The sequence below is a fragment of the Lactuca saligna genome, chromosome 1, assembly GCF_052625555.1.
Source record: "Lactuca saligna cultivar CGN05327 chromosome 1, ASM5262555v1, whole genome shotgun sequence".
Taxonomy (NCBI): Eukaryota; Viridiplantae; Streptophyta; class Magnoliopsida; order Asterales; family Asteraceae; genus Lactuca; species Lactuca saligna.
This window is the reverse complement of record NC_136417.1, coordinates 22845426-22872960: the sequence shown is the minus strand read 5'-3', so window position 1 is coordinate 22872960 and position 27535 is coordinate 22845426. Positions and strand designations below refer to the sequence as shown.

The window sequence follows — 27535 nt, the reverse complement described above, 5'->3', positions numbered from 1 at the left end:
AAACAATGGCATTATTTTTTCATTTAAATGCATTTAGATGTTTTATTAACAATATTAATAATACAAGTTCAAAAAACAGTAATCTTATTTATTTTAATAATAATAATAATAATAATAATAATAATAATAATAATGGTTTTGTTTGCACAAACATCCTAATATTCTTGTTTACAGAAAAATCTCAATATTTTGGTTTAGTTTACGAAATAATCCCAAATTAATTTGGTACCGGTTTCAACCGGTCAAAAATTGTCAAACTGTAAATTTTTGCCGGTTTTTAGGACCTTTTCGTTCAAAAAAATTATTGGAACTAAAGTGTAATTTTTCCGTAAATAATAGTACTTTTCTAGAGATTTCCCTTAAAACAACATATGGTTTTTTAGTTACCATCTTTGCTTACATCACACATACACAACACCGCCACCCGATATGATTCCTTCCTGAAATTGTAATAAGCTTATATAACAAAGATGTCCAAATATTTCTTTAAAGTTACACGTTCTTAAACCTCCTCTTGTCCCTTCCTCCTATCGGTACTCTTTCTATTGCTCAAAGTGTATCTCCAACTACCTCTACGTTGAGTTGTTTATAACTTTTGTAAGTTGGAAAAACGACAGATATAATTTCATTATAATTAAAAACTACTTATCGAAAATTGAAATCAATTATACCAAAATCCATATGGGGATTCAAACAAAACATAGATCTAAATATTAAACATATAATTAAATCCCAATACCCTTAGGAACAGTACGTTCGGTAAAAAAAATTCATTCTATTTTTACATGTTACCCTCCTTCTCCTTTTTACTGTATGCCTTTATTGATTTATTTTCTCACTTATTTCCCCTTACTTCTCTAATTTTGTATGTACGTCGCCTGAAGAGGGAGGTTTGTCGGTGGCTATGCTTTGGTAATCGCAAAACCATGGTGGAATGGTGACCTGGTGTTTATGTGGTGTTTTCCTGCTCTCTAAAACTTAATGAGATGCTGACTTGCGATTTTCCTTTGTCGGCTTCTTCTTTGTTTTCTCTCTTCGGTTAACCTGTCTAGGTATTTTTTTTTCTCTGCAATTACTCTTATGTATTATTCTGTTGATGCAATCTTCGTTATTACTTGCTCATGTTTGTCGGTGTTTGCTTGACATTGTTTCGATTTCTGTTGGTTTTCTTTGTTTATATATATGTCAAAGCGGAAGGTCCGTTGCTCTGATGCCTCTTCTGTATGTTTTCCTCCATTTTCACGTCCGTCTAAGCGTAATTGTCTTCTTACCTTGGTTGGTGATTCTTCTGTGGCCATTAGTCTTCTTGAGGTTGATGATTGTGGTGATTGTTCCTATGTGTATGAATTTTGTGGAGCATTGTTTTGGTTTGCAAAAAGGGTTGTAAGCCTTTCTCGTGTGAATCGACCTGTATATACCCAATGTTGTAAATCGGGTTCGGTTGTACTTCACAGCAAAATCTATAATTTGTTCTAAAAAATGTCTACTTTTTCATATTAAATTTGATGTTATTAAAATAACTTAGATGAAAATTTTTAGTATCTGATGGAGGTCATATGTGGTTGTTGTGATTTGTTGTTTCTTTGCTACTTCTGTATTAGACACCCCAACTGTTTGATAAAATGCTTGAAAGAAGGTTTTCATCTTTTCATAAAAATTCAATACTTCTTAGGTGGAACTTCAAGTGATGAGCAGCATTTGGGAAATTCTACTAATATAGAAACTGCAACCCAGGATGTTATGCTTTGTCAAGATGTATGACCAAATAAATCCTTTTACTTGACTCCTTTATGTTTTTGTTGTTATCATTCTACATTTTTTTAGTTGATTCGGGAATAAATTGATTGTATTTTGAGGACATTTTGATGCAAAAAGTTGTACTGCAGCCTGTTGGATCAAATGTTTTCTACACTTTTGATGGTTAATACTAATTTCAACTGAAGATGCCCTTTATAACTAACTTTCTATCCGATTGAGGTTTTCTAATCAACTTCCTGCACCTAATTAAATTTGTGAAAAGATAGAACTACCCTTTCATTTGCTAAAAAAAATTATTCACGGAGTTGGTGTTGACAGTTTGTGGGCCTTGTACGTTTATTAAATTTGGGCCGTAAAATGTAAAAGAGACAAAAAAAAAAAAGCTTGATTTATAGGCTTCCTTTTCCGTTATTTTGTATGTTGAAATATGTTTGTGAGTTTGTCCATGAAAGGTAATGAGTAACTCACTTTCAATTGTGTAAATCAAGTTTAAAAATGTAAAAATTACAATGAGAAGAATTAATATTATTTACGAAAAAATTCAATATGTTAAGGCAAAATACAACGAGAAGAACTAACATTGAATACCGAAAAACCCAAATAAAAATATCTTTTATTAACAAACAAATTTTAATTAGTGAGTTTCTTTTTGTTGCTTTAGGTTGCCAGATGGATCTTGATGGAAATTACCAAAGTGTATCCCTTATATGTAGTTTATGACTGCCTAGATGATCTTTCTGAATGTGTATGTTTGATTTTAAGATAATATTCCTATAGTTTATGACATTATAATTGTCAATTTAATTATTAATATAATTTGTATCTTATAATTATGTCGGATTGTGCAGTTTAAATCAAATAAACCTTATGTTAGGTCCTCAAAGTAGACTCTTAAGGTATGATTCCTTAAGGGTATTTATGTCTTTTGCTATATTTTCTGTCAATTGAAGGGTTTTTTAAGGCTTAATTTGTTTGGTCAATCTAATCCGATATGCAATTTCATGTTGAATTTGAAGTTATCTGAAAGATATGAAAGATTAAGCTGATCACCTATAAGCTATTGTTCAAGCTTATCAGAAGTTGTTTTCCCATGTGATTAGTAACAAAAATGGCCTGTAGGCCATAAGTACACATAGAACCATGATCCGAATGGAAAATGACCCAACTGCACTTTTGTACCTTCATTTTTTTTTTTCTAATTACAATGTTGTAATTTGGTAAATCTTTCAAAGTAGCATGTTGCAGTGGGACAAAATTTATAAGATGATATGAGAAAAATATACATGAAAGTATGTTGTGGTGGGGAATTGAATCAGATTATTTATATTATTATAACAAGTATGTATTTTACATGCAACCAAAATTAGATATGTTAAGATTTATAAGAGGACAAAATGTTGGCTATGGGTAAAAAATATTATTTTTTTATTATGGATGACACTAATATTGATTTGAATACATAATCACCTTTGTTTATTAAATTCCACTTTCACTAAACGTCAACAAAAAAATCTGATCCGTGCAACGCACGGGCTTCTTTACTAGTTTTAATTAAAAGCAAATGTCATATTAAACACCACACAGACCCATAAATAAATTAGAAATAACTCTACATAAATCTCAAAAAAAAATAAAAGTCGAACGAATCAAGTTGTAAGCAACAAAAATAACTAAGCTAAAAAAAAATAAGCACATGAAAACCATCACAAACTATATAATTTCACATCCCTACAAAATAGTAAACATCAAGAAAATCATGTAAAAGAGCTGAAAAGTTAAGATGAAGTAGACAACCAAAGAGACAAAGGTTACCTTTTTCTTAAGCACTCTTTTAGCTTTTTTACGGTAAATAGAGACAATTGAAGGGAGAATGAAAATGAGTACGGCGAGTGGGATGTTTAAATCTAGGATGTAGATTTCTTGTGAGTAGTCGATTTCTTGTACCAAAAACTCAAAATTGCTTGGAGATCGAGGATACATTAAATGACTTTTTGAAGTTGATGAAAAATGCTACATCGGGAAATAAGACGGCATGACATTATTTTAAGATAACACATAAAAATGAAAGAGTGTCCTGTATTTTTAAAATTTTTTTTTTTATAACCGTAATCAATGACATATATTAATGTATGTCATGAATTTTAATACAAGATGACATCATTTGACGACATACATTTATTACTATCATAAACCTTCTAAATTTGATAACAGATGGCATAATTTTATGACAAATGTTTTTTTGTCTGTTATGAAACATTGTATGTCATTGTTCGTATATCATCAAAGGCATTTTCTAGCATAAGGTGGTGTTCCATTCAGAGTGAATTCCAAGTCAATCCTATAAATTGTTAGTTTTTCTTAGAACTCCTAACTCATATATTTACTACCGCTATCAGGTAAAATGGATTTTATGTTCTTACTGAGTTGATTCTTTATTCCATTATGAAAAGTTTTAAAAGTTACAAAGATTTCATGTTTATGCCTCGGTATTGTACATAATTATATTTACCGAAGTCATTAGTAAAATGTAACGAAGTAATTGTATCAATCTCTTTTGGCAATTCTAAAAGGTCTGCACATATATGTATGTATGTATGTATGGAACTCCTAACTCATATGTATGTATGTATGTATGTGTGTGTGTATGTATGTATGTATGGAACTCCTAACACATATATGTTAGAATTCTAACATATATGTTAGGAGTTCCAAGAAAAACTAACATATATGTACATACATATGAGTTAGGAGTTCCAAGAAAAACTAACTCATATGTATGTATGTATGTATGTATGGAACTCCTAACACACACACATACACACACACATATATATATATATACACACACACACATACATACATATGTTTATGTGTGTGTGTGTGTGTGAGAGTTATAATAGATCTTTGGCCATTTCACTAATATTGGAGAACAAAGCGTTTGTCGTCTTTCTACATAAATATAACTAATATGAATCAAATGGCTTCGGGTAAAAAAAAAATAGAATCAGAAAATCTAATATACTCCTAAGCTAACACCTAATTTCACATATGTCCACGACGAGACTTAAACCCTTGGCCTCAAAGAGGGAGGGGATTATAAATGTCATTTTATGCATCTTTTGGGTAGTTTTTATTAACATTTAGCATCATATTTTGTAAATTTGCATGTCAATAGTGTAAATAATGTTCAACTCATGTCTTTTATCAGAATTCTCGAACTGCTAGCGTTTTTGTGTTGTTTTCAGATAATTCGAGCGGAGGGATACTTTAGGAGCAGCTTGATGTATATTTGAAGCCTAAATGGAGTTGGAACTAAAGAAGGATGCTAAGAAATAACTTGGAATGATTAAGCTAAAGAATCACATCCGAATTGAGGCGAAAAGCCATTTCTATGATCACATTTTTGGTTACTGTGATCGCATAATTATGTCGAGGTTTTGCATAGTTGTAAAATCCATCTGGGAAAAAATCAATTTCTGCAATCGTATAAGCTATATCTGCGATCACATTTTTGTGACACAACTCCAGAAACTTCAGAAATATCATCATACTTCATTTAAGGGAGTTGTTCCCTTTTGTTTGAATGATACTTGCTTTGTGCATTGTGGGACTCTGAACAATGAGAGTTAGCCATTAGGTGAATACGTCACATCTCATGTGATCAGCGTTGAATAATCTCAGAGTGCTGGAATTGGCCCTATTGCGCAGCTCTCGTTTGAGTTTAACCATTGTGGGGACGAGTCTTTTACTCGAAGGATTATTTGAGCCCCACCCCATGTGATCAAGGTTGAATAGTCCTTGAAAAAGGCACGGATAGATTTGGAAGGTAGTATGGGCCCGTACTACTGAAAGCAGAGGATCCGTACCCGAACTAAGGAAGGCCGAGATAAGATCAAGGAACTTGTAGTAGATGTGATCCCTCAAGAGGTATCAATATCACTAACGGTTGTTATTAATTATTGCAGAATGGTGGTACTACGTTCGAGGCCAGCAGTTGGCAGCTCAGGAGAGGGATCGGGTTCGAGATCAGGTTTCGAGCCAGTAGATGAGGGGCTACGTGAGTTCTTAGCGTCAGAGATCACCAGAGGTATCCTTGAGTCGACCCCCATCATCTTCGGGTCGATCAAGGAAGGAATAGTTGAGCTAATGGAGGACCGCCTCAGGGAATTTAGGAGTGACCTGGCATCTGGGCAGTCAGGATCTCGCACACTGTCCTTTAAGGACTTCAGGGGCAGTGGTGCGCTAGATTTCCATGGGACGAAGGACCCCATTGCTGCCAGATGATGGATTTTATCACCAAGCTTCCTAGGACCACACGGGGAGTGGATTCTATATGGGTCATCGTGGATCGGTTGACCAAGAGCGCCCACTTCATACCAATCCAGGAGAGTATCTCGTCAGAGAAGCTGGCTGATATCTACATCCGAGAGATGGTGGCGCGGCATGGAGTTCCAGTCTCCGTGATTTCAGATAGAGACGTACGGTTTACTTCCAAGTTTTGGAAGAAGTTCCATGATGAGATGGGTACTCGTCTGCATTTTAGCACCGCTTTTCACCCGCAGACAGATGGTCAGAGTGAGTGGACCATCCAAACTCTGGAAGATATGTTGCGGGCGTGCGTGTTAGACTTCAGTGGTAGTTGGGATACTTATCTTCCTTTGGCCGAGTTCTCATACAACAACATCTACCACGCAAGTATTGACCGTCCTCCCTTCGAGATGTTATACGGGAGAAGGTGCAGGACCCCGATATGTTAGGGAGAAGTTGGCCAGAGGGTCATGGGGAGCACCAAAGTGGTGCTCAAGATGACTGAGAGGATTCAGCAGGTGCGGAGTAGGCTTCATACTTGTTGTCTATGCTGGATAAATGATTTTGTACATGCTTTAAATGAATTAAACTATATATGTATTTTATATCTACAAAATATGTTTGGTAAAACATGGGTAGATGAAATATGATTCGGATGATGAGATGAGAGGTGATATAGACCATGAGATAAGGGTGAGAGGTGAACAATGAGAGAAGCCTTTTACCCAAATGATGGACCCGTCATTAGGGGTGAGCAAAAACCGAACCGCAAACCAAAAAAACCGCATAAACCAAAACCGAAAAACCGAAACCGAAATGAAAACCGATGGTGCAGTTTTTATTTTTGCAAAAACCGAAAATACTCGGTGCAGTGCGGTTTCTAGTCTCGCAAAAACCGTAAGAAAACCGAACCGCACCGTATATATATATATATATATATATATATATATATATATATATATATATATATATATATATATATATATATATATATAAAGTGTTGATATTTGTAAGAACCAAGAACTTATGACAATTAAATTTTTTATAAATGTAAATATCTATCGTATCTATCGGATGATTATTGTATATTTTTAAGCATACATTCAGTGGTATTTACAATAACAAATAATGTTTATGATATTTTTTTAACATTTAAATATGAAAAGTACTAGTGATATAGTATCATTTTTATTAATACATTAATTGATATTATCGTGAGTGGTTATGTAATTTGATTTTAAACCAAGAGTGGTGGTATCGGTTTATCTCCAATAAATGATTAACACTCCTCATATGAGTCAAAGTAACTCACTGAGTTACTTGAGTTTGAGTAAAAAGGGAAAACAAAAACAAAAAAAAAAACTAACAAAAACCTGCAAAAAAAACCGAACCGCAATAAAAAACCGCAAAAACCGAACAGTGCGGTTTCTAAATTTCAAAAAACCGAAGTTGCGGTTTTCGGTTCGGTTTTGGCCAAAAACCGCACTGAACCGCACCATGCTCACCCTTACCCATCATCTAGCAGAGTATAGATGACAACCACAGACTATTCTAGACAGTCCGGTGGAACATTAGTAGGCTCGCAACCTGTAGGTGTTGTGAACGATGTGTTCATTCAGTGTACTCTAAACATTGGCGACTATATAGACTTAGTGCCTAAACCTTGGCAATCATGCAGACTTGATGCCTAAACCCTGGTGACTATGTAGACTTAGTACCTAAACCCTGGCGACTATGCGGACTTAATACCTGTTGTATAAACCCTGGTGACTATGCAGACTTAGTGCCTGTTGTATAAACCCTGACGACTATGCAGACTTAGTGCCTAATCCCGGTGACGATGGACTTTGTGCCAATTTCTTAGGATAATCCTTAGGAATAAATGAACGAGGAATAGATGATTTTTAGGGTAGATTCTTAAGGGTAAAGAAGATAATGGAGATGGGTAATTGGGTTGATTAATTGTTTGAAGATTAAACATAATAATTATATTATTGTGGGTTGAAAACCCTATGTACTCACCAGGTTTCCCAACCTGACCCACTCAGTTTATTTATATCACAGGTGTTGATATGAAGTCACATTATACTGAGAGATTAAGGAGATATAAATCACTACTGATAATGAATGTAAGTTCTGTTTATACTTATGTTTCTGTATTGACGATAACATCCCAAATGTTTTAAAATAAATAAAAATACTTTTCTTCGGAAATGCCTTGGTAACGTATTTATCATATTTTACTAGGAACAAATTCCGCAACATTTCTATTAAAAGATGTACTCTGATTTTTATAAATCACAAACAAAATCGGTTTTTTTCTGACCGTGAAAATGAGCATGTCACATTCAGCCAGTGACAGAGTCATAATCAAAGTAAATGAGTATCCACGACAAGTAATGAGATATTCTCGACAAGTAATGGAGTATCCCGACAAATCTTGTATCTCTAATCTCTTTTAGAATGATTAATGACCTAGGAGGGTAATAATGTTTCAAATTTATCCATATTAGGACCTTAAGGTATTTTATTTATACATATTACTCAAATATAATTATATAACTGTTTAAATGTCGGCCCCTTAACGTTTAAAGTGACGATAGTTAAACGGTTATAACAACCATATTGGTGTAATATGTAAAAAAAAAAAAAATACATTAACGTGAAAAAATTCGAAACCTAATTACCTGGTTCGTTAGTTTTTTTTTTTAACTGGCAAATATAATATATAACTACTCCTAAACTAACACTTACATACACCAAGGCTTGAAACCTCAACCTTGGAAAGACCACCTGATTCGTTAGTTAACCTATGGTAATATGATCGAAGTCAAAGTAATCTAATAATTGGTTCCAAGAGAAAATATACTCCAGCCCAAATGCCCAGTTATTTGATGATAAAAATCAAACTCGTAATCATATACCATCATAGCCATACAATTAGTATTGAGATCACATAAGAATTCAATTATTCATTTCTTCTAGAGTTCATCCCTGATCGATGATGAATTGGGGTTTGTATCAGAGTTCTTAACAGGATAAGAAGCCTCCATTGCTATGCCGCAGAGCCCATTCTTGTCAGAAATTCCGCGTTGCATCCGTATGTATCCCTTCTCTCCCCAATCTGCTCCCCACGAGTTCTTCACTATCCAGTACTTGGTTCCGTCGTCGCTCGTATCATACCCAACCACCGCTACTCCATGATTCAACTCCGTTCCACACTTTCCGGTAAAAACTCCCTGTTAAATCGTATCATTAACTGCTGATTTACCTTTTAAACCTTCATATATAGGTTTTTTAATCGTAAACAAATTCGTTTTCGTAAAAGTCCAAATAAAAACCATAAACGAGCGATTTAGGATAACTTAAGGGCGTTCAGTTGGTGATTTGGACTCGAAAAATCAACATATTTATTTGGTTTCCGCTTTGATTTTTGTGTTGCAGGTTTCCAAACCAAATTATATGTCATCTGTCTATGTGAGTTTTGAGATACCTCTGAATAGAGCTGGAAATCAGAACTTCCAGCATCAATGGCAACAGATACAGGCTGGTTTGCAACTGCTTTCATTAGAGAATCCTCATCATTAACTGGCACATCCTCATGTCCATCAATCGTTACTACTTGATTTCCCACCTGTAATTCCAAAATCGATTCACATGTACATCCGATTCACAAGTTTTCATCCCTGGGATCTTTCAAACAGAAGTTTTACCTTTGCTTTGTTGCAACTTCCATCTGCAGCTGTGTAAGGGTAGTTATCTTCAGTAGTTAGACCTCCGTTCTTTTTAATGTAATCAAATGCCATGTCCATTAGTCCTCCATTACATCCATGGTTTTCACCAGTGTCACAATCCACAAGTTCTTGTTCTGATAAGGATACTAGTTTCTTGGTTTTGATCTGGTTTATTCCTTCTACTGCAACCACAGTTGAAAATGCCCAGCAACTTCCTGTAATACATACCCAATATCATTTATTCATACAACACTTATCATGGAAATAAAGAAACATAGCCTAACACACAAGAGGAAAAGAAGTTGTTAGTGTTACCACATCGGCCTTGATTCTTGACAGGGGTGACTGCATTTTCCTTTCTCCAATCAACCGAGTCAGGGACATTATCGTCATTTTCATACATGAAACCCTTACTTCCAATACGCGCTCCTTGCAGCATCCGGTGATGGCTAATCTTTGATCCAGCATACACGCTTCTAAACTCATGGTTAGTCATGTCAGCAAACTTGTTCAACTTTAACTTATAAGGTTTTTTCATCTTGTTTGTGTTGTGAACATGTTGCAGGTTGAACTTGAACACATTGAACCGCTTGAGTTTCTCTTGGCGGCCTATCTCCGCCACGTGGTGGTGGCTCCTCCATCTCCGGTACAAATCCCACAAACTCTCCTCTGTTTCAAGCTCTTTCTCGCTATAATCAAATCCCATCACAAAGCCTAGAACTAAAAACAATGCAAGTGAAAGTAAGACTAACTTACTAATTTCCATTTTTTTGCTAGTTTTCTTGGATTTTGTTTGTGATTGAAAGTTATGAACTTGGTGATTGGTTTATATAGAGGAGATTGATTGCTAGTGAGATTAAATGATTAGAGGTTGAGTGCATGAGAGGTGACTTATGGCCATGAAACACACTTAATGGAAGTAATTGTAGTTTCTACTTTCTATTCTAATGTTGAAAACTAAGTAAGATAATATGACACTTGTTAAACTCTCATGTGCTTTGTCACTGCCTAAAAAGACCAAATATAAGGACTTGTTGCCCTTGTTTTATGGGTCAAAAGATGGAATAGATAACTTTGGTCACGTTTTGGGGGTTTGAAACTTTGAATAGGGAATTTAAGATGAGTGAAAGGTGCAAGCATTGCATGTTTTGGGTTATAAATTGTGTTGGCTTTTAGTTTACGATATGAAGGCAAATAAAGGGGGCTTAAAGTACCGAATTTAAGCATATCTAGTGGTTGCTTGAAGCCATTTTATTATATGGAATGTTTTATCTTAAAATAAACGTAATATTTTTTGGAAGAATTTTGTTTTGTATTGTTTGATTTGAATCCTAATAATTATATGAAATTGATTTTGGCATCAATTCTTTTATTTTAGCGCTAATTAAAAAACAACCAAAATAAGAGTGCGCACAAAATAACCATGTTTTGCACATTTATCACAAAATAAGCTATCTAGTTTGCAAAATTGGTTTTGTGAAAATACTTTAATTTTGCAAAACAACCTTTCTCACAGTAATAACTACTAACTAGGGGCGAACAAAAACTAATCTACAAAAAAAAAAAAAAAAAAAAAAAAAAAAAAAAAAAAATCCATAAACTGAAAAACTCAAAAAATCCATAAGAGTGTGGTGTTGTTTTTAGTTTTGAAAAAGCCGCTAAAAACTGAACTGTAAATAAAAAACCTAACCGCACTGATTTTTATATATTAAATAAATATTTTTATACAATTAATTATTTATTACTTAATTATTAATATATTACCTTTTGAAATGTACATAGTTCTTTTTTTTTTTTTTTTGTAAAATAAACCTTTATATTTTATTAATATGTACACATTAGGTCATTTTCATTGGATTTTACAAGTTTTGCTGACGTGGTAAAAAAAGAATAAAGACTAAATGTGTACATTTCAAAAAATATCTTACCCTATCAAGTCATTTTCCCTTTCTTTTATTTTGTTGAAATGAAATACTCAGGTGGCATCCACATATCCACAACGGGATTTTTCCAACTTTTATTCATCATGAAAAAGAGGGAGAATTCCGATCTTCGCCGACTCATTTGTGTGTTCCTACACATCACTGGTAGCAAGGAGGAATGATGGCAAAAACAACAAGGTCGAAGGGGGAGGCAGGAGGACGTAGAGACGGTAGTTGGCGGTGAGGAGCTGCTCTGGTAGCCCCTCGTCGATTATTTCTTCTTTTTCTGGCAACATATCTCAAAGATGGTGACAAAGAGAGACAGATCGGAGAAACACAACAGGTAAAGGGTGTTTGACTGTTGATGTTCGACCGGAAGGAAGAGAGACGAGAAAGAGAAGGGTCGCCGTCCTTTTTTTTGTTGCTGGAGGATCACCCACCTCCGGTGACTAAGCTAATTAATTGTTATTTAGTGCCACTTGTGCTTCCACATCAGCAAAACCTGTAGAATCCGGTGAAAATGACCTAATGTGTACATATTAATAAAGTATAAGGGTTTATTTTACAAAAAAAAAAAGAATAAGGACTAAATGTGTATAATTCAAAAAGTATCTTACCTATCAAGTCATTTTCCCTAAAATAAAATTTGTATATGACCGGTATACCGGGTATAGCCGGTCACAAGGATCGCATTGTTACAAATATATATATATATATATATATATATATATATATATATATATATATATATATATATATATATATAAGGGTTTATTTTACAAAAAAAAAAAAAAAAAAAAAGGACTAAATGTGTACATTTCTAAAAGTATCTTACGCTATCAAGTCATTTTCCCACTAAAAAAATCAAAATCGAAAAGGAAACCAATGATGCTGTTTTTATTTAGCAAAAAACGAAATTTTTTGGTGTGGTGTTTTTAGTTTTGAAAAACCGCTAAAAATCGAACTGTAAAAACCGAACTGTAAATAAAAAACTAAACGCACTGATTTTTATACATTAAATAAATATTTTTATACAATTAATTATTTAGTACTTAATTATTAATATATTACTTGTTAAAAAATGATATTATACTGAAACTTTGAGCGGAATATTGAATCAATTGATCACCACACCATAATTCAAACTAAGGTTGAATACCATTGGTAGTGTTTTGAGTTATTGTCTTATTGTTTTTTATTATTATAACGACTAAATAGTCTTTGAGTTCTTAAAACCACGAAAAGAAAGTCTTAAATGCCCAAACAAGTTATGTCATATGTGAAATATGAAATGTTTAATCGTGATATAAAAATGCAGAAAAAAGAAATTGCACAAAATCTATGCAGTTAAAAACCGAACTGCAACCGTATGAAAACGAACCGTATTAAAACTGATCGTACTACTAGAAATAATGTCAAATATTATTAATTATTTGTAATATTTCTAATAATAACAAAGTCATTTTTTTTTTGGATTTTGAATAGAATAAATAAAGAGGAAATTAATTTATTAATTATTATGGTTAATAATTAATTAGAAACTAATTGTAAAATATTTTGGAATTAATTAAACAGTTTAATTAATTAAAGGGTTGAATATTCATTAATTAATTGTTGGTCTTAGGTCTTGTTTGATAGTCTCTTAATTGGAAAATTAAGAGGCAATCTCTTAATTTTTAAGATCTAGACCGTTTGGTAATATCTGAATTTATAGCTCTTAATTTGGGAATTGCCTTTTAATTTTTAAGATATTGGGGCGTGTCTGAATTAAAAAAAACGACGTGTGTTCCTCTTTTGCCCTGCTACTCCACTTCTTTCCTCTTTTCCTTCTTTCACAAATGCCGACCCATCCTTCCAACTGCATTTCCGATCGTACGACTACAACCCTCTGCTATCCCCTCGATATCAGTCGACCACTGCCACTGTGTGTCCGACAATCTCCAATGACAATCAACCCCTCCAACCCACTACTCATCGATTCTTTCTCTCTCGCCTCTCAAGTTGTGCGCATAATCAACTCTTCGCTTCTCTACATCGTCTCTCTTCGGTCGCTACCGCTAGTCCCTGCAACTCCATTCTTCTCCGAGATAACGAGTTGCTCCATCCACCAGCGACTTTGCTTTCGAAAACCCCTCCGGTTGTAGGTGAGACTTTCTTCCTCTTTACCCTAAAACTTAATAATAAGAGCTGAATATGTTTTTTCTGGAATGTTTAGCTTATACCAGATTTGGATTGGGTTTTAAGTGTTGGTGTATGTATACATTTTGATAAAATTGTTATTAGGAGCATTAATTTCAGTTTCTTTGCCTATAAACTGATTATTAACTTGTGTACATGTTGCTAATCGGCAATTTCTTGTTGAAATTGATGATGTTTTGATGAAATTGTTTGCTGATTTCATCCGATGCTCATATATTCTCTTTATGAAAATTTTGATGGTCTTATGATTTCTCTTGATATGTGTTGAAAAGTTTGTTGCTGAAATCAATAGTTCATATGACTTGTTTATCTGGAATCATTAGTTCATGTGATTTTTATTGTTTCTTAAATGTGCAGGAAGTAAAAGGATTTGGTTCAAAAAATTTGTAGACATTTGGGTTCAAGACATATGGGATTGGTGGTGGTATTTATTAATGGTGGTGTTTTTTTTGTTATTATATTATGTTTATGTTTCCATGGATTAAAAGAAGTGAATTTGGAAGAATTTATATATAATTTGGTTAAATTGTATGATGTTTAAGTTTCAATAGATTGAAAGAAGTGAATTTGAAAGAATTTATGTTTAATTTGGTTATTGTATGATCACTTGTAATTTTTATGAATTATGTATTTATCATTAGCACAACACATGACTATAAAAGGGTAAAATTGTCATTTTCATCATTCAGATTAAAATTCAGAGGTGTCATCCAAACAACATGTTAAAAGTTCAGACCTTAAAATTCAGACCTCTTGAAAATTCAGATCCTACCAAACAACCCCTTACACCTAAGTGCCTCGGGAACCCCCCCTCCCCCGAGGTCTTTGCCTAGGATGCCATAGAAACCCTCCACGGTCTTATACCTAAGTACCCTGGGAACCCTCAAGGTCTTCCATACAAGGTTCACAGATACAACTAGTACATTGCATATCACAAAACTCAATAGCACATACGTAACAATTAATGGCCCGGCCTTGGTGCCTTCGACTCATTGGCATGGTGAGGAGACTCACATCTCAAATATGTTGAACTGGCAAACTATACTCAGATATGTCCCACATGCTGCTCCAACTCAACCGTCTAAAAGCAACAAAAGATAGACTTGTCATAAACCCAAAACTACTCCCGAAGTCAACCGTGGTCAACCTTGGTCAAAACCAAGGTCATCAGTCAAAGTCAACGGTCCATGTTAACTCCAACTCGTCGAGTTCCTTCCGTGTCCAAAAGACCTGATCGAACCCTAGCCAAATCGCCTAGTTGTTTCATTAACTTGCCGAGTTCGCTTGATATATACAGAAAACGAGGAAACCCAACCCGACTCGTTGAGTTGCTAGGGGAACTCGCCGAGTCCCCCTTCCTGTTTGCTTGTTGTGATTATACACCGAATACAACGATTCCAGGGCTTAGATCTGAAGCCCTAAGGTGTCTAGAAGGATAAAGTTTCCAACTTTACCTTCTAAAGTCGTTCCAAATGCTCTAAGGTCCTTAGTAAAGGTTGGAAAGCTCCAAAGTTTTACCATATGGTCGAAAACTCCAGGGATCTGAAATCCTTCCTTTAAAGAAAGCTTTCTAGTCCTCACAACATTCCAAAGGTGGAGGTTTTATGGACATGCATGTCCCTAGATCAAAATGTCCAAAAAGAGAGAAATATGCCCTAAAACCCTTGTATGGTGTCCTTACTCGACCAAAGGCCAGATCTAGCCCACCTTGGGACCATTTTGCCCTGGAGATTCATAAAATTGCAAACTTTATAAACCTCATGCATGCAATCAACAAGAAGGGTAGGAAATGAAGAGTACAGTAGCACTCGGATCCTGGTATGTAATTTATTTTGTTGTATTTTGCATTTTTGGCCTGGAACTCAACGAGTTGAAGGCCCAACTCGTTGAGTAGGAGTGGCATTGGACACAGGACTTAAGTGATGGACTCGTCTAGTCGGCGGCCAAACTCGACGAGTAGGCTCTGACTAGACAAAACCCTAATCAGAGGGTTTGCACCCTATTTAATCATCTCTTTCAGCCACCACTCGTCCCTATTGCTCCCAAAGACTCTCCATAGCAAACCCAAAGTGTTTTGGTGCAAGATCTAAGGCTTTTGAGTGATTTTTGTGGGTTTGACCTCAAGGAAGAAGGAAGAGCATAAAAGGATCAATAGGAGGCTGAAGGATTCGAGTTTGGTTCATCATTTGCAGTCTTTGAAAGTTATAAGGTTTGTACCTTGCTTGCTTGTTTGTTAGATCCCTTTTTGGGGAAGATTTATGGCTTTTAAGCCATATGAGGTGACCAACCATGATTTGCAAACATGGTTGGGGGTCAAAACTTTGGATCTAGCACTTGGGAAGAGTCACAAGGCAGATTTGGGTTGCTTTTGCACCCAAGGAAGGCCCCATGCAACAAAAGAACCATTTTAGAGCCTTTTTTGGCTCAAAAGTCCCATGCATGCACGTAAAGTTCGTAACTTTACATGCTAGATCGAGCTTAGGGGCTTGGATCTATCATTTGGTCAAGTGTTGTACATCAGAAATCGAGGATTTAGGGTGTGGATGTCATCAACTCGGCGAGTCCGTTCTTGGGAGTCGACGAGTCCAAGGCTTTGAGTCCCATATCTGTTGAGGGTCAAAAGAACTCAGTTGGGTGTTAGAAGGGTGGTAACAGGATAGAAGGAGTGACTCAACACATTAAACTTTGTTTTAGACCCGGAGTTCATGAGACTCAACGAGTGCTAGAACAGACTCGGCGAGTCGAAGGCAATCTTCTTATGTATGAAGATGAACTCGACGAGTTGTTCATACAGCTCGGCGAGTCAAGGTCGGGACTTGTTCATCAAATGAAGATGAACTCGACGAGTTGTTCATACAACTTGGCGAGTCAGATGAAGGTTCATTGATGTTCGTAAAGAAGGGGAAGTCGTCGAGTCATTGCCAAACTCGACGAGTCGAGTCATGGATAAGAACGAGTAAAGGGTAGGGACACGACGAGTTGACGTCCCAACTCGGAGAGTCGGGTCAACTAGAAGTTGACTTTGACTTCGACTTGGTTGGGGGTAAAATAGTCATTTTACCCTAAGAGTAGATATTAGATTCCGACTAAGTGTTTTGTGGGGATTATAGCCGGAGGATTTCCGAAGCAGCAGCAGACAGAGGTTTCCCGCGTAGATTACTAGCAGCTACTCGTACGAGGTGATTTACCTTCCAGTAGGGGTGGGTCTAAGGCCACAATGTCGACCCACCAAAAAGGAATATTTAGGAGATGATTGTCTTTGTGATAATTATCTTGGTCTGGTTATGTGCCTTGGTCATGAGATTTATCTGTATGATATGTTATGTGTATAGTAGGGATCAGTTTCCCTGACAGTGGTCCTAAGGACCGGAGGGTAGGTCAGTACCCGGATATGCATGATTATATGTTTATATCTTGACATTGTATGCTAGTGTTAGGGAGTGGAATAGTCCCTAATTACCGGTTGAAAGATACCAATGATGGTTACCGGTTGAAAGATACCGATGATGATTACCGGTTGAAAGTGATGGGTTTTGGTCCTAAGAACATCCTATGTGCTCATACAAACCCTAATGCTTGGATCTAGGTTTCTCTATTGTACATGCAAGTTATCCAAGACTATAAACCCTAATTCTAGCATTCAAGTAATCATATTAACAGAAGAATACGTTTAAGATGTTACCTTGATTGTTATGTAGCAATAACAATCCCAAATCCCCTTGTATTGACTTTGGAAGGCTTAGAGTCACAATTGTCACTCCTCTAATGGCTTACAAACACCGAGAGCAAATGGAGAAGATATGAGGAGAGAGGGGAGGTATTGAATTCGTCCCTAAGAAGCCTTGGGAAGGTCTTACACGAATTCATGAGCCAAGGGGGTTTATATAGGTGTACAGATAGGGTTTCAGTCATTATCTTTATCTAGTTGCTTGCTTACCAAGCAACCCATAATATAATTCTTGAATCCTTATCATAGTCGAATTATAAGGCATTATCACCTTAAATTCGTCCATCCTATACTTAGGATAATACTTACCTTATTTTGTAACTATCACATAATTACAATTCAGCCCCTCTAGTTTAATTAACTACATTTGATCACAAAATTAATTCTTAATTAATTATTGACCAATATTAATTAAACAAATATGATTTCTCCTTTAATATATTATTATTATAACATATTAATAAATCATAATAACCTCTCTCTCTCTATTTATTTCTCCAATCAAGTTGCTTTGGTGAAGGCAACCCAAAAGAACCATGTACCATCGGGTCAAGTACATACCAAAATAGTTATGGACTTAGACACTAATCCAACAGTCTCCCACTTGGATAAGTCTAATAACTATTATGCGTATGACTTCAGATCCTGATTTGCAATCGTAGCTTTCCAAAGCCGCTGTCAACTCTGATCCTATCAGATACGCGTGTCCTTAGATAAGGGATCATATATTCCTCCATTCTAGATATCGTATGACATGATTTCTAATCATTCTCTTTGTACTATTTCTCGATCTCCGATTCATGACGACTGACTAATTGAACAAATCAAATTAGCCCTAGCCCGGCCTAGCATTTACGTTTGCCATCACTAAACCATCGAAGGGCCCAAAGATATCGCTTGTGTCCTACTTTGGATAAAAGGAACGGATAAACTTTGATACAATGCTTGCTTGCACTCAGTAACCAAATGACACACAACAATAAGTTTTATAACACCGAGTTACTGGTGCGTTTACATATTATCAATATGCAACTGATTTGCAAGATACAACTCACACATCTCGGTTTAAAGAATATAAGATGTTATCGTCTCACCAATCACTCGTGATACAATCCATGGAGTGATCCAAGTGAGCGTGGGTTTAATCCAATGCTCAAATTCATATTCATAAGCACTCATGAATGTTGCAGCAAACATTTGCTTATGTCTAATACTCTTTTAGACAATCCACACACCAGTTCACGACATTCTTCATTCATATCTACTTCCAACATATGAACGACTGTGGCCCGTTTGAATAATTTGATTATTCTTAATAAACTCAATTATTCTGGAAGTCAAAACATGCAAAGTGAAACACAAGAATAATACTAATCCCATATGGCCTCAACCCTTTGAGTATAAATAAAACTCCTTTTATTTATCACCATATCGATTACTCATTATTTGTCGTTTCGGGTAATCAACTTCTTACTTGAATTATTACACTTGTCCCATGCTCTTTCGCATGCACACAATGTTTACCTATGGTTCTTACTTTGTGAAATAGAACAAATTGAATACATTTCCAATCATTCTCATTTCACAATTCCAAATCCTTTTCCATAAGTGAAAGAATATCAAATTCCTGCTACTTATAGAATATGCTAGATTCTAACATTCCATGCAATGATTCTTTCGTAATATCATTGCACCAAAGTCACAAAGACTATTGCCAATGATATTACAAAGTCCTCTATCGGATATTGTTACAAGACAATTCCTTAGATATGATGTCTCTCACTCAAAATATATTCTTTGAACATCCTTTTGCATAAAAGTTTCTAATCTAGACATAGATTTTCAATATTCAATTCCCAATATGGACACGCTTCCATATTTTTCCATTTGACAACTCATTCTTAATAGAATCTTGTCTATTCATAATAATGTCGATACGGTCCATTCAATACCATGCTTCCAACTACTCACAAGCAACCAACCCTCGTCGAACTTTGGGTTGTCCTTTAATAGTTGTTTAATTATTTTAGTCAAAACCGATCCTAGTCCTTTTTCCCTCTAAATGCGCTAGACATTTGGAAAATTTTAGAATGGTCAAACATTAAAGCATTTGCAATCGATCGTATACCCAAAGCGTATGGGACACGATGCATAATGTTTTATTTGCTATGTTCTCAAAATTCGAATTGTGAAGAGGAATGGCGTAATCATAATCGAAATTTTAAGAACACACTATGTACCTTTGACTAAATTTTATTAACATTCCACAACCTAAGCCTTTAGATTTGAAATGAAGCATAATATTCTCTCCCTTAATTATAGAAAAACAACTATTCCATCCTTACAACTTTGCAAAGAATGACTCTTGTTTTCTATAATTAATATTGCCAACTTGCAATACTTTCCTTAATAATCATACAATCATAACATTTATGCTCCCACTATCATGATGATTATTATAAAACATAACACTTATGCTCCCACTAGCTTTGACATGTATTCAAAACATCTTAACTTCCAGAAAAACAATACCTATTGAATTTCTTAAGTCCATGTTTCTAATACTTAATGCTTTGATAATAATATTTTATCAAGGCCTCTTAAGCTTATATACCTTTGCCTTAGATAGTTCATATGTGTGTCTAAACAATTAAGACTAATTGCCAAACCTCACAATTCAAATTATGGAAAGGAATACCGTAACCATAATCGAATTCGAGAATGCAATTTTACAATCACTATCTTCTTAAAATCTTTCTTAGTGAAAGCATTTCCTCACAATCATTTTCATGAAGGAGGAAATCTTATGAAACTTAGATTTAAACAGTGTATTTGTTCCTATCCATGTGAATTTGTCAAAACCAAAGTTTACGATAAATTCAAACTCATATGGATCGAACTTTCTTAATCTTGATTTCTTGCCTTATGGTAGCACAACTACCCACCATGTCTTCCAAGTAGTTAAGCAGCTCACCTTTTCCTATCAATGTACCTTTCATTGATCAAGGTGCCTTCCCTTTTATGTGTTCAAAATGAGAACTCATAGAACTCACATGCATAATTAACTCAATTGGAAACAGTACAGAAACAAAATAATGTCAACACGATAGGTTGTAAACCTCAACTCGTGTGCTAGTGATGATCGATAAGGTTTATTTGATTTGTTCTTGAAGCCTTTCAAGACCATTAAGACTCCCACTGACTCCTTGACATATAAGATTCTCTTATCAATAACCATTTCTTGACAAAACAAATATTCAAGAGTTAGTGTAGCTTTTATCAAAACACTTCATAAATTGGTCCTAGTTGGTCTTTGTCTTATCCAAGACATCACAACTTTCCACATTTGATGAACGTTATAAACCTTCTTAATACTTTTCACTCATTGTCACAATCTTAACTTTAAGACTTGTTTTGGAACGAAGTATGATTGACTTCTTGATTTAACCATTTCTTCAATTCTTTATTCCTCTACTTAGACATACAATTGTACTAAGACTCACTTAGAGGATCAATTAAGATATGGTTCTTAATCATTAAGACCTATCATAAAGCATAAAAGGTACTCTCCCTTCTTCTTAGAATGGAGAAACTTTTATCTTTCTGCCTACTTGATTCTTCTTATCCGTTTTGCTATTGATTTAAACCTTTTTAATCAATTCCGAATTATACTTAATCTTATAAGTACAATCATATTTACTAAACCTTTAGTAAATTATGACGAATATCTTTGTTACTCTTATGGTGGACTTGATCAGGACACAACTTTGTGTGCTCGATCTCCTAGTCCTTTCACTTGACACATTGTCAACGAATTAGTCTAATTTTCAAATATGAAATTTCTCATACATCATGCAACCAAGTTGCGTGATTCCAAATTTCTGTCCAATTGAAATTTGGGTGATGAGAAACTCTCCCTATTTGGTAAATTCTCGACATTTCCATAAACACCATAAATAAGAATCATATCCATTTGTTGTAGAAATATGCAAACACCAATTTTCATAATGATTTCATTGCAAGGAAATAAACAAATAAATAAATAAGTCAAACGAAAATTTATTTTATTCATAAAAGCAGCGGAAAACATTTGTCCTTGCAAAATCCATTGAAAATTATGTATTTCAAAAGGAAAATTTCTAACAACTCTATCATAACTATCTAAGCTCAAAATCTAATCTTCAAGTCCATGCGATCAAGATCCATTTCTTGTGATTAGATTCATCTTGCTCTTTCACCAAGCTTCCTTTCTTTTCACCGATCCTGCAAAACATTCAAATGCAATCTTATCACATCATGTAATTGAATCAATGAATAGGAACTTAACGGAGTTAGATAGTGGATTTTACCTGAAGCGCAGCCATACACTTTGACTCTCTCATCTTCTGGACTCTTCAGGCTCTTTGGGCAGACTTGTATCCAACGCCCTTTGTTTTGGCAGCAAACGCATGTCGCTTCTCTTAGAACGTCCTCGGAAGCATGGTTGGTTGACTCTCCCAACAAATACGCTCCATTGTTTCGCCAAATCATTTCTCATTCAGCAGCAATGAGCATGTAAGTTAGGTCAATAAGGTTATCGTCATGATCCATCATATAATACTTTCTTTTGAACTCATTATATGATTAAGGGAGTGACTGCAGAACCCAGTTCACAGCCAACTCATCGGGGAATGACACACCTAACATTATCAACCTATCAATGTGTGATTTCATTCCTAGAACGTGGGCACACACGGATTTACCATCTTCATGTTTCATTTCCAATAGGGCCTTAGTGATATTAAACCTTTCAATTCTTCGATCTTGTGGGTTAGGCAGAACAATTAGAGGAGGTGGAGGAAGTGAAGCATGATATCTTGTTCCTCGATCGAATCGTGGAATACCATCTTCATGTAGAATGCTTGTTCCACGGGATTTGGGAAGACCATAGTTGTCGAACTTTGACATCTACAAAATGGGAGAAACAAATTCAAGTTAGTTGATTGATTGATTGAGTCCTTAGTAAATCACCCAAATGAGATACTAAGGCTAGGACCCAACACAATATGCTACAACCTAGAAAAGGGATGTCGTAATCTAGTTGCAGAATATTTGAAGGTAAGTGAATGACGATTCACTAATTTCCACCATGAAAAACGAAAAAGAAATTTAAGTTTTAAATCTATGAAAACTCCTAGATCCTTTGAGATTCATTGAACATTTCAATGGCATGTTTAAATCTCGATATGCCCCTCTTGTTTGTGACTGGGATGCTGAGGATCACAAAGCAGGTGTGAATAACCATGCAAACTTACATGGTGCCCTCACATGTTACAGTCACATATTCGATGTGCTGGTAAACCACACACGCTCCACCGAACTATGACAAACATTGAGTCACCCTTTGCTACCTTTGCTTAGAGCCATTTAGTGTGCCGGTAAACCACACACGCTCCACTAACGTCTTCGTAATGGCACAAAGTGTAATTTCATGGAATTGCATCAATTCACTTTTGCCTAAGTAACTAAGATTGGGAATTTGAAAAACATTTAGTTACTTTGTATTTCATTATACTTATAATAGAAGGTTTCGTCCTATCCTACCCGTTCGGCTAACGACCCTCCACTAGTCAAGAGTGCGGTGGGTAAGAGTGGATACCCATTCAATCGCCATATTATAGGCAATTTCCTTAAACACCCCTTATAGACCAGCTTCGTGAATGAGGCCTACTAATGGTAAGACTGACTTTTAGTCATACATATATATAATGTTAGACTTTTAATGTTATATATAGTATAGGGTGTATTTTATACTTTTAAAATACTAGGTGGTCAAATTTAACATTTATACTTTTAATTCAATTAAATTGTAAACCTAAAATTTTATGGATTTATTAAACCTCTTTTAATTATACACCTTAATTAATTAATAAAACCATAAGGGTGTGAATTGAACTTTTCAAAACATTACTAGAGTTTTAGAATTTAACATTCCTAATTAAACTTTTAATCAACTTTTAAATTCCAAAACTTGAGGGCAAGTTTTGAAACATTTTAAAACATTAGGGTTTAGAATTTAAATATACATCACAATTAAACTATTAACCAAAATTTAAATTCCAAAACTTGAGGGCAAGTTTTGAAATCTTTTTCAAAACGTTAGGGTTTCAACTATTTAAATTTCAATACAACAAAACTTTTGGGTTCAAATTTAAACTATAAAACCTAAAGGAGAAAATATGAAACTTTTCATAACAACAAGGATCAAATAACAAATAATTCAAATTAACATTTAATCACATAATTATCCATATTTGATTTATTTAATGATTTCTTGCAAAACAATTTATCAATTTACTCAAAATAATTAATCAATTATCTCATAAGGAAACAATTATCTTATTAATTGATAAATATCTTCAATTAGATCAAAATTATGGTCAAATATATCATATAATCGGATTAATATTGATCTAACATGATAAGGTAAATATCCATAAGCAAAAACAGCAAGAAAACCCGAGATACCCTCCTTCTGACGAGTTGACTCGTCGAGTCAAGCCTGGACTCGTCGAGTCTGCATGGACTCGGCGAGTTCAGCTATGGACTCGGCGAGTCCAGCCTCCAAAACACCAACAAACAAATTTTTTTGAACATGTAATGCATCAATACAATTGAAACCAGTATAGGCTCTGATACCACTGATGGGTTTTGGTCCTAAGAACATCCTATGTGCTCATACAAACCCTAATGCTTGGATCTAGGTTTCTCTATTGTACATGCAAGTTATCCAAGACTATAAACCCTAATTCTAGCATTCAAGTAATCATATTAATATAATAATAGGTTTAAGATGTTACCTTGATTGTTATGTAGCAATAACAATCCCAAATCCCCTTGTATTGACTTTGGAAGGCTTAGAGTCACAATTGTCACTCCTCTAATGGCTTACAAACACCGAGAGCAAATGGAGAAGATATGAGGAGAGAGGGGAGGTATTGAATTCGTCCCTAAGAAGCCTTGGGAAGGTCTTACACGAATTCATGAGCCAAGGGGGTTTATATAGGTGTACAGATAGGGTTTCAGTCATTATCCTTGTCTAGTTGCTTGCTTACCAAGCAACCCATAATATAATCCTTGAATCCTTATCATAGTCGAATTCAAAGGCATTATCACCTTAAATTCGTCCATCCTATACTTAGGATAATACTTACCTTATTTTGTAACTATCACATAATTACAATTCAGCCCCTCTAGTTTAATTAATTACATTTGATCACAAAATTAATTCTTAATTAATTATTGACCAATATTAATTAAACAAATATGATTTCTCCTTTAATATATTATTCTTATAACATATTAATAAATCATAATAACCTCTCTCTCTATTTATTTTTCCAATCAAGCTGCTTTGGTGAAGGCAACCCAAAAGGACCATGCACCATCGGGTCAAGTACATACCAAAATAGTTATGGACTTAGACACTAATCCAACAGAAAGATACCAATGGAAGTTACCAGTTGAAAGATACCGACGATGATTATCGGTTGAGAGATACCGATGATGATTACCGGTTGAAAGATACCGATGATATTGTATGGTATGTGGTATGATGGGGAACTCACTAAGCTTTGTGCTTATGGTTTCTATTTTGGTTTCAGGTACCTCTTCGTCTAAGGGGAAGGAGTCGACGGTGTAGCATCGTATCACACACACATACATGATTCCGCATCGGATTTTCTGGGATTACGCTCTGATTTTCATTATTTTGATGTCATGATTTGGGACACAATATTATGGTTTTGTAATGTGTTGTTTTATTGACAATGTTATGGTAAAATGTTTTAAAAAAAATATTATTAATTCAAAAAATGAAATTTTCGGGCTCGAATTTTGGGATGTTACAAGTACTCTCAAGATGTAGCCATAATTTATGATAAAAATAGAGTCTTGAAGACTTACATCAGTTTACAATAAGGTCAAGCTCAAGGATGGGTGCTTGATTTGCTGGATCTTCACACTATCTTCTTATTCTTAAGCTTCAAAACCACACTAACTCACAAAATGGAAGAGAATGGGGATTAGGGTTAGCACATACGTTCTTAGGGTTTCGAGGATGATGGGAGGTCAACCTCCAGGCTCTTAAGGAGATTATATAGGATGCAAATCCTAAAATTAGGGTTTTATCATTACAACGCCTACTCGTCGAGTCGGCCTTCCGACTCGTCGAGTAGGGTGTCGATCTCGCGCCGTAGAAATGTCCTCTACTCGATGAGTTGGACTCCCAACTCGCCGAGTCCACACACCAAAGCCTTAGATTTTAAATAAATTAAGTAATACCTAGAACAGGTGTTACATCCCGATGATTTTTATTCTTTCTATGGCTATCTCTTAGTTATTCTCTCTGTGTTACTGTATAATTTTGTGTTTAATGTCATTTGTTACTTGATTCTTTCTTGATTGCCTTATAATTACCTACAATAAAAATCTTTGTGTTTCATATGGAGGTTTAATCTGTAACTCTTGTAAGGTTAGAATACATGGTGGATTCCAATTATTGGTCTTTACAAGATAAAAGGAATACTACAATTTTATAATCACTCTACATTATCTACCATTCTTAACTATTTAGCCCTATAATTCAATATTATATCTTCTCTATTTATATCCAAATGACTTTCTTTCAACATCATCATATTAAACACATAACACCAGGGAGTGCGAGTGTATAACATGGAACGAATAACATATTCAATTAAACCTCAAATTTTGGGCTAAAGTGCCCCCAAACAGGGAATGAATAACATATGCAGTTAGACCTCGGCTTTTGGACTAAATTGCCCTGAAGCTTTTGTTTCTCCCTACTTTATGATAAAGATGCAAGTTGGTTATTAGGGGGCTAATTAAGCACATTTTTCTGTCACTACCTGTCGAGTTTGTGTTGTTCCTACCCATTTCATGTTGTAGATACTCAATTTAGGATGAAAATGTCCCTACATGAAAAGTTGAAGACCATGGAGTTGTCTTCTTCAGAAATCATGCGATTTTGTTTGAAGTTTACAAAATACATGAATTTGTTATCGATGTGGAATAGCTTGGACGTAGGTATCAAAACACTTTTCGCGAAGATTATATTTAAAGAAGACAGATAAAGTTTGTTATTTTTTATTTAAAGTTATGGATTTTGGAAACCATTTAGATTTAAAACTTTGTTAATTTTGAAGCAAACTCAATTATTTGGTATTAGAACTTCTTTTAATATGAAATTGTTATTTTTTTTAAATAAAATGTTAATTTTGAAGTTATGTATGTTATCTAATACTAATGTTTTTTGCAAAAGGGTAATACGATCATTTTTACATCTTGTTATGTCCACTTCTATTTTTACCAAATGATTTCAGATAACTTGTTCTGTTCAATTTCAATCTTACCAAACACAATACAAATTGTTTATCTAGTTCTATTCAGTCTAGTCTAGTCATGTTCTGTTCCACCTAGTTCTCCTACCAAACGGTACCTTAAGGTTTATGGAATTGACCTTTCTCCTACCTATTTTATTCCACTCTTTGGTTCCATTAGGTGTGATATAATTAAAGATATTTTGGTTTGGGTCCTCTTATCCAAGCAACTTTTAGAAGAACAAGATCTCAAGCATGGAGATAAGTGCTACAAAAGAGGTATGTTATTCTCCGGAGCCTCACATGCCCGAATCCCTCGGAAAGTCAAAGTGAGAGCTCCTATCATCGACACCATCTCAGAACGAAATGTGCCCAAGCACTCATCCAGAATCTCCAGAATACCCTCATTAATCGTGCCAAAGATCACAGGAGTCTGATCAAGAATAATGTGGGTAATTTTTGCTGAAATGAACTCCTGCATCTGATCATCCATAAACTCGGCTCCAA

General features: G+C 34.9%; 1 protein-coding gene and 2 long non-coding RNA genes across 7 annotated transcripts; 2 read left to right on the top strand and 1 right to left on the bottom strand.

The window, feature by feature from the left end:
* Positions 1–578: 578 nt before the first annotated feature.
* Positions 579–1541, top strand: LOC145028612 (uncharacterized). Of its 2 annotated transcripts, XR_013676088.1 has the most exons (3): positions 579–597; positions 885–1052; positions 1192–1541. It is a non-coding gene; the product is annotated as an uncharacterized LOC145028612 (long non-coding RNA). The 2 variants fall into 2 exon arrangements; XR_013676080.1 differs by lacking the exon at positions 579–597 and having other exon boundaries at positions 719–1052.
* A 7506-nt stretch (positions 1542–9047) lies between these two features.
* On the bottom strand, positions 9048–10587 carry LOC145028584 (vignain-like). Its single transcript, XM_078977281.1, has 4 exons — positions 10116–10587; positions 9780–10015; positions 9560–9700; positions 9048–9305 (listed from the first exon to the last, which is right to left on the bottom strand). Exons 1-4 carry the CDS (start codon positions 10564–10566, stop codon positions 9048–9050), a joined length of 1086 nt encoding a protein of 361 aa, XP_078833407.1. The 5' UTR covers positions 10567–10587.
* LOC145028595 (uncharacterized) lies at positions 9159–14416 on the top strand. Of its 4 annotated transcripts, none has more exons than XR_013676069.1 (4): positions 9159–9294; positions 9511–10287; positions 10366–10541; positions 14279–14416. It is a non-coding gene; the product is annotated as an uncharacterized LOC145028595 (long non-coding RNA). The 4 variants fall into 4 exon arrangements; XR_013676071.1 differs by lacking the exon at positions 14279–14416 and adding an exon at positions 11780–12017 and having other exon boundaries at positions 10366–10446; XR_013676068.1 differs by lacking the exon at positions 14279–14416 and adding an exon at positions 11780–12017.
* Positions 14417–27535: the final 13119 nt, after the last annotated feature.